Source organism: Apaloderma vittatum, unplaced genomic scaffold (assembly GCF_000703405.1).
Source record: "Apaloderma vittatum isolate BGI_N311 unplaced genomic scaffold, ASM70340v1 scaffold10267, whole genome shotgun sequence".
NCBI lineage: Eukaryota > Metazoa > Chordata > Aves > Trogoniformes > Trogonidae > Apaloderma > Apaloderma vittatum.
Window position 1 is genome coordinate 3,911 of NW_009727804.1, and position 8,087 is coordinate 11,997.

The window sequence follows — 8,087 nt, forward strand, 5'->3', positions numbered from 1 at the left end:
TATATCTCATATGATAGTTGTCATGCTCATTTTAAAGTTTGCTCCTCCTCTTCCTCTCAAGGGCTACTGTCCCTGGAAGGGGTCACTTATCATTCTGCTCGCTGGGACTGCTTAACACTCACTAGCCTGAATATATCTTTGTACGCTATATATATGGGCATTAGCATTAATACTATTTTTACTGTTTCATTAAATCTGTTCTTATTTCAACCCACAGGTCTCTTCGCATTTTCCCAATCTCCCTTCTTGGCTGGGGAGGGGTCATGTGGTGATAGAACAACTGCTATAGTTTAGCCCTGCATGTTAGGTGGATATGATTTTGTAGCAGTCAATATAAACAGGAAACTTTAGGTAAGTCTTAACAACCAACATTTTCTTTTTATTAGAGGGTCAATGGACAAGCCATTCAGGAGGAATTAATTTTCAGGATTTGGCTACAGAAGAGCTCTACATTCTTGTTGCCTTCCCCATGCCCAGTCACCAGGTTTTTTTCAGGGGAGACTTCAGCAGATGCCTTCCATCCTTTGGTCTCTGAAGCTGGGTTCCCTCTGGTGGCTTTAAGAGGAGCATCGATTCTGTCTCATTGACTGATCTTGGTCCGTGGTAGGGGAAAAGAGGACACTGCAGGCTGTTACTAACTCACATCAGGAAACACTGACTTGTCTTCATCTGGCTAGTAGCCTAGGACTTTTGTGTACCACAGGCTCTTAATTTTTTCTATCAGCTGTTCAGCCAGTATACTGAGTTTAGTTGTTTCCCTGATGAGGAAGTTCCTGCAGGAGACAATAGTGTATGTGGTAAGGTAGGCAAATATGTGAGGGTAATCTCCATCTGTTGTAGGTATCACACTGCCTCACACTGAGTGCAAAGCTCTGCAGCAGTCCTAGAGGGGCTTTTCTTAGAAGACAGGAATAGGCCATATGTGTTTGCTATGAGTTACATGAAACCACATCTCTGATGTCATCATGCTTTTCCTTTTGGCAGGAAACTCATTCCCCTTCTTTGAGGAATATGTATTTGCAGCTAAAGCCAACTCTGTGATTTGCAGTTAGTGACAGCAGTGTTTCCTGGCATCTTAAGTACTCAGCCCCTGACAGAGAGCAGTGCAGAACCCTTCCAGGGGGGCTGATCCCCCAGTGACCCCCTCCCTCACTAGCCACGTGTAAAGAGCAGCACCTGCTATCCCCATGAGCATCATCATGCTCAGTGTGCATCCCTGGGAAGAGCTTGCACTTTCACATGAAACCGTATCATCTCCCATTGTAGTCACATCAGGCTTTGGTTGCTGATTAATTTCCCATTGGCTCTCCCCATATAGATACTTGATTAATCTGTTTTTCCTCTCACTCTTCCCTCTCCCTTTTCACCCATTGCTATTGTAGTGTTAGCGGAGAGGATCTTTCCATACCTGCTTGCAACAATTGCTGGAGTCTGGGCAGCGTCTGCCAAGAACTGACCAACTTTAGGGGATACCTTGTTCACAGTTTCATAGATGTAAGATGCAACTTTATCGGGGATAACCAACCAGTCACGACGGTCTCTCTCAAAGACGGACCTTGACTGCACTTCTGAGAAAGAGGAGGAAAAAAACCCATAAGGCTTCTCCAGTCACTAGTGTCTCTCATATTTTCCCCAGGTGCAGTTGGAAGAGATTTAAAATTCTGAGATGCAAAGCCTCCCCCAGAATTCACTCCAGCAGCATCCAGCTGTGCCTCGTCACTCATTTTTTCTGGCATCTAGATCATGGGTCTTACATGTCAGAGTATTTGCACCAGGTACGGACAGTTTTTATGCCAGGCCCTACCAACTTGTTTAATGCTGCCAAGCGCTACATATTCATTGTCTTGAGCTGTGTTGTTGGGCTTCAGTCCTACTTCGTGGATCGTTTAGACTTCTCTAAGGTAAGTGAGAATCCGCAGAGCTGAGCCTTGGCTCAGGCAGACAGAAAAACTTTTCAGACTTACCAGGGAGAGTAGTGCCAAGGAGCAGAATCAGAGCTATCACCAACGCCCTGGATTGCAGCATGGTTTACAGTACTGGTCCTGCTCTCTACACCAAGAGACCTGCTGGAGTCACCATAGAATGTTTTCAGAGAAATAGAACATGTCAGCTAAACACTAGATTCCTGCAACAAACCTAACCAATAACTAGACAGAATAGGAAAGACCATGGTGCATTTCCTCTGAAGAAATGAGGAAAAGACAGTATAAATCTGAAAATGTCCTTTTATTTGCACAATCACAAATATCCACGACAAATGATAGCTTTCAGAGCTCCAAGAAATACATGACAGTTAAAGCTACTTCTCTTATATGAAGGCTAAAATTCCTTGTTTCAGCACATGAGTAAACCACTAAAACTGGCAGAGGTCAGAATAGGTTTCTTCCACACATAAGTACAATTGAAAAATTCATAGTGTGGGATTTCTTTGTTAGTTTTTTTTTCTCTTGCTAAATTTCTTTTAAGAACATCGTGCTTGTGAGTGCATCACATACAACGATCATCTTGGTGACCTGGTGATCTGAGTATTTTGTCTTGCTCTAGTTGAGGAAAAACCCACCTGGATTCTCTTGTCTTGTCCACACTGGGATTAATGACACAGATAGTAGCCCAGGCAGAACATATTCTTGAAAGGGAGTAAGTGCAAACTTTAGCTGCATCCAAACTCACTGTTTTTTTCCTATTAAAAAAGTCAGAACTGGAGGAACTCCTCAATATTTGGTACACTGAAAAGATAACATTACATTCGAAAGCTTTTCAAACATGCTGCCCTAGAAAGGTATTTTTATGTGTTAAAGGGCTGCATCACTCAGAGCAACATGAAGAAAATGTTGCAATGTCAGGAATTGCAATGTCAACAAGGCTGCGAGTCACATGCGAGTGCTTTGTTAAATCTTGTGCCAGGTAGCTACAAGTTAACAACATTCTTTCCTATCCCAGAGCAAGGAGATCCACATGCATTTTTGTTTCCTACTGTGCACAGGTTACCTCCAAAAGCTACCATTCCATTCACTAGACGTTCGCTGACCAGCAGCAGTTGCTCCATTACCACCCTTCCTTGATTTTTAGTCCTAGAGCCAGTTTCTCCCTCTGTAAACAAAAGGCTTAAATGTGCTTGCCAAGATCATAAAGAGCTGGTCTTACTTGCTTTACTGTCCCTGTGGTGAAGGCAGCTAGGAAAAGGTTATGGATCTTCCAACACTGAAACTTTGCAATCCCTACCATGGGCTTGACCCTCCTATGAGTGTCTTATGGAGCATCCATCACTCAGCTTCAATCCAGGTCACCTCAGGTGCTCCCATCCTCCTCTCTTTCAGCAATATTCCTGGCTGTGGAGCGTGAGAATGTCTCACACTTTGGCTTGTGATGAGAAATGGGGCAAAATAGAAGACCACCTACGCTCACTTCCCTATGAGTCCTAGATATACCACTCACAGAGTCCATAAAACCCAGAAGAGAGAGTTCAGCTCTTACCTGTCCTGCTTTCTCTCTTCCTCAGGTCGAAGCTGAGGTAGATGCTCATCTGAAACATCGGCATTTATGCAGAGCTAATATAGCGACAGCAAGGGATCAAAGGTCCTGCTTTGTTTCCCCATTTGCTCTTTTGCAAGCACATCCGGCTTCGTGGGGCAGGCAAGATGTGGAGGACTCTGACCTGTTGTTGAGATTTGGTAATGGAGGGTCAGTGTGACCTGAGCCTAAGAGACATGGAAGGCAGCTCATGGGTCACTGAGCCCCCTACTTTTGCAGGCAATCGTGTCATAGAGGCTCCTTTCGTAAGTTGACCAAATTCCACATTAACAGTAGCTAGAGCTGGGCTAAATTTTGCTCCCACTGTTCTCGTGGGAAGGCCTGTGCCGTAACCTCACTGCTCCAGCCGTTCAAACTTCATCGTGGCTATTACACCCATTGGTATTTTACCTTCCACTTCCAACAAATGGATTAACCCAATGGTGCACAGGTGTGAGTGTGCAGCCCTCTGACGTTTCTTCTTTCCTCGTTCTCAAGTCTTTTTGCATAGGCTGACAAGATGGGCATACATCTGAGACAGCTGTCAGAACGTACTCAGGGGAAACATTCAGCTCCAGGTCCCCCAGCCCAAGATACGGACCTGTTAAAGAGGGTCCAGAGGGTCATGAAAAGTGATCAGAGGGCTGGAACACCTGTGAGGAAAGGCTGAAATAATTGATTATTTTCAGCCTGGAGAGGGGAAGGCTCCGGGGAGACCTTACTGCAGCCTTTCAGTACTTAAAGAGGGCTTGTAAGAAAGACAAAGACATTTACCAGGGCCTGTAGTGACAGAACAAGGGGAAACAGTTTAAAACTGAAGGAGGATAGATTTAGAGTGGCTATAAGGAAGAATTCTTTACTATGAGGGTTGTGAGACGCTGGAATAGGTTGCCCACAGAAGTTGTGGATGCCCTATCACTGAAAGTGTTCAAGGTCGGGTTGAATTGGGCTTTGAGCATCCTGGTCTAGTGAAGGCTGTCCCTGCCCCACAGCACGGGCAGAGTAGATGAAATGTTTAAAAGGTTGCTTCCAACCCAAACTGTTCTATGATCCCCAGACTCCATGGGGATCTGGTGCCAGTCAGAAAGTGGCCATGTTGCTGCTGTAGCACACGTTTTCCCGTAGCTCACGTTCCAAGTGCCCGCTGGGTTTTCAGTCAGGCCAAATGTGTGTATTTGGTACGTGCAACCACTGAGCAGTAGGGGAAGAGACAGAAAGGCTGCAACACTGAGCTACAAAGGGCCTCAGCTACAGGGAATGGGAAGGACATGTGATGTAAATTAAGTGTACGTTGTGAGACCCAGCAGACCTCTGTTCTTATGTCAGCCACTTATTTATTAGGTGGCTGTCACATGAGGAAAGTGTGAAAAGCTTAACCAGTATCTTCATTTATCAATCAAACAAAATTTCTAGAAGACTTTTTTCTCATGGAGCTCAAAGTACTTTTTGAAGCAACAGTAAGCATTCTGGTTTTACAGACAACCAAGTCAGTGATTGCCGCGGTCACATCATTAAAGGGGGCTGCCAGTGGTTTCCTAGATATTTTTCCACTCTTTATGAGCATATAGTCAAATTATATTTTCTTTTTTTCCTAGAAAAATGAAGAAAGAAGTATCCCAAAGTAAGAAAAACAACCAAAAAAAAAGAACCATAAAAGCAAATGATTTTGCATTTTTGTCAAAAAAAACAACAGAAAAATTCTTACTAATGTATAACAAGGTTAATGCAAGAAGTTAGAACAGAGAATTTTCAGTTCCACTTCTGGTCCAAACACTCAAAAGCGATTTATGGTCTAGGAAGAACACGCAAGAGCAGCTGGCTGAAAGTTCTATTATATTTTAATCATACATTTGACAGTCATTGAAGAGAATCTACACATTTCCCATCTGCTTTTACAGCAGGAATAATATTCAGAAGACCAGTACAAGGCACATTATAGGCATTTAACTTAGCAGAAATAGCAACGAGCAGTCACTGCTTGTGGGGCTTAATTTAATACAACCTCAGTTGTCTTCTCTCTCCTGGGTCAGGCTGACAAATGGAAGGCTCTGACCGTATTAAATGGGTGTTTTAAACTGATGTGCTGCTGGAGGTAGTAACACAGAGGGGCCTTAGCTACCTTGTGTAAAGCTGAAGAGCTTTACATTGCGATTGTCATCACACAGGGTAACTTCACCCCCTTCGAAGTTAGCCTAAGTTTAGCTAGCTATCATGAATACAATCCCAGAGATAGCAACAGGGCATTTCAGCATTTTCTACTGCCAGACAGGCACTTGCCAAGACCAGATCAATGATTGCACAAAAAGCAGGCCTTACCCCCGACTCCTGGAACGGCATTCTGGAATGGCAGGGCGCTCTGCAAATAACCAAGAAACTCAGATATTGCAAGTCCTTTCTAAATCAAAGAAAAATTACATGATTTTTTAATCTCTCTTATGAATCTCTGGTCTGAGGTAGAAAGCAGCTGACAAGAGCAGCACAGGCATCCTTATCTGCCCCACATGGTACGGTCACTTACTCATTACATTATTATTTTAAATTAGGGTAACTCCAGTGGCTATCAAGGCACTTTATCTGAAACAGAAAATTCATTCCTGGGGTAAGGTATATTCCTTCAACTGCATGACACGAAGAACAAAAGTCTAGAATGGTAATAACTCCCATATGTGGAACTTTTTTTCATCACAAATTGGCTGACATGAACACTATCTCTTTGGAATGGCAGAAAAATTAAGCATGAATAAATTGAAATGTAGAAAGGACACGGCTAGGCTCTTTCCTACTGGTATTTCTTTCGGTGTGCAGTATTTGAGCTGCTCAATTCTCTCTCTCTTTTAAAAAATCCAAGACTCTGTAATCTTACTGGAAAAAGAGTCCACATAGTATTGTGCAGTGCTGTAACAATTACTTTCATTTATTTCTATTTTTAATTGGCTATAAGCATTCAAAGCACAGCCTATCTCCTTCCCACTTTTCTGTCTGCTTGAAGTTGTAAAACATACATATATAGATTTCTTTTGTCATTAATTCAGAGCCCACCAACTAGTGTTTTATGAACCACAGTGGTCTGTGGACCAGTAAACCTGGTACCATTTCTGCTTCCTTGCTGGATAACCTAATTTACTTCTGTCGCAATTTAAGAAGTTACAGAATTAAGACTGAGATCCAATCAGTGTTCCCTCAAGAGTTTTGTTTAATGTTTCTACAAATAAGAACAAAGTGACTGAAGAGGAGCTCAAGTATGGTAAAGATAAAACTCTTCAAACTTCACACAGCACAAATTCATAGAGTGGCTTAGGTGGAAGCGACCTTAGAGACCATGTAGTCCAACCTCCCTGCCAAATTGAGTTCACACAATCTACAATTAGTTACCCTAGCTCGAGTATGGGGACTAGAGAAGCAAACAAAGATCAAGGGTTCCTTCACAGGATTCCAATGAAAAAGCAGTAAGTGTGCTTATACTACAGCAGAAAGCTTCAACACCTGCTACTGTTACACAGAGTTGTCTGGCTTTTGTTGCTGTGTGAGGGAATTCTTGCTCTTGGGAAAACTTGTCGAACCTATGTTGGCTTATACACACTTGAATGGGAAGGAAAGTGACCTCTTTCCCATGCTACCACCTTGGGATCTCATCCAATGTCTCAATAGCCTTTACTCTTGATGGGAGAAAAGGGCAGCCCTTCCCTGGAACCTGGACATTTGGTCTGGGTTGAGATGACAGGAAGAAGTTGTCCTGCCTGATGTATGCGCCTATTGGAAGCATAAGGAGACAGATTCCAAGGCACCAATTCAGCTTCCAGGGCTAGGAAGTGCAGGGCCCTGGGTGTCTGCTTGTTGTCAGAAGGCAATGCTAAAGTCAAAACAGGACGGTAGTTGTGGAGGAAGGAGCCCCATATTTTCTTTCATTGCAGTCACCACAAACTCCTCCTAATTAGTAAAAACACTAACACATCATAGAAGAGAGGGTGTATAAAATCCTCAGCATGTCATTAAATATGAATAAAAAATGATTCACAGCCAGTGGCTGAGAACCAAGTTCAAGAGTGATACTGACCTTGCAAGTTCTGTGAATATATGTAATTCCCTGTATTTCACATGTAACTTACGTGTCAGTTCACACTATTTACAGTTTGGGTCTAATGCAGACAAGGACTACACTTGATACGCCTCCCTTTCTTGAATTGAAACTTTGGAGTTAGTCTTTTAGCTCTTTTGTGCTAGCCATCAATTGTTGGCAATCAGCCCCTTTGTTTCAAAAAATAGGCCTCTGGTTCTGAAACAAGTCAACCAGAAAAGCTAGTGGGTCCTCCTGCTTTAACTGCATACACAGGAATTTGAAATAAGCACTGTCACCCAAGAAACTGTAGGAAAACAAGCACTCTCTGTAGTAGCCTTTCGTCGACTGGCAACTGCATCGGATACCCTGCTAGGAGCATTTTCTCCAAGTGTGATTGTTGTCCAAAGAAAAGAAAAAAAAGAGGTGGGTGAAGTGAAAGTCTCTCCAAGTCAGTCTTCTAAGGAAATGCACAAACACATCAGTAATTAGGACATTAACGAACAAATAGTAGCAAGTGCCC

At 43.0% G+C, this 8,087-nt stretch overlaps 1 protein-coding gene across 1 annotated transcript; it reads right to left on the reverse strand.

Annotated features, from left to right (window-relative positions):
- Positions 1-673: 673 nt before the first annotated feature.
- LOC104267014 (apovitellenin-1-like) lies at positions 674-2,025 on the reverse strand. Its single transcript, XM_009873818.1, has 3 exons — positions 1,965-2,025; positions 1,409-1,568; positions 674-773 (listed from the first exon to the last, which is right to left on the reverse strand). The coding sequence occupies exons 1-3, from the start codon at positions 2,023-2,025 to the stop codon at positions 674-676; spliced, it is 321 nt and encodes a 106-aa protein (XP_009872120.1).
- Between the last annotated feature and the right edge of the window lie 6,062 nt (positions 2,026-8,087).

Bases quoted from the DNA above. Each gene is read 5' to 3' on its own strand.
- LOC104267014 (XM_009873818.1), bottom strand. From the start codon at position 2,025: ATGCTGCAATCCAGGGCGTTGGTGATAGCTCTGATTCTGCTCCTTGGC. The intron at 1,569-1,964 runs GTAAGTCTGAAA...CCTCTTTCTCAG, and splicing joins CCTTGGCACTACTCTCCCTG to AAGTGCAGTCAAGGTCCGTC. The intron at 774-1,408 runs GTATGGAAAGAT...TGTCTCCTGCAG, and splicing joins CCAGCAATTGTTGCAAGCAG to GAACTTCCTCATCAGGGAAA.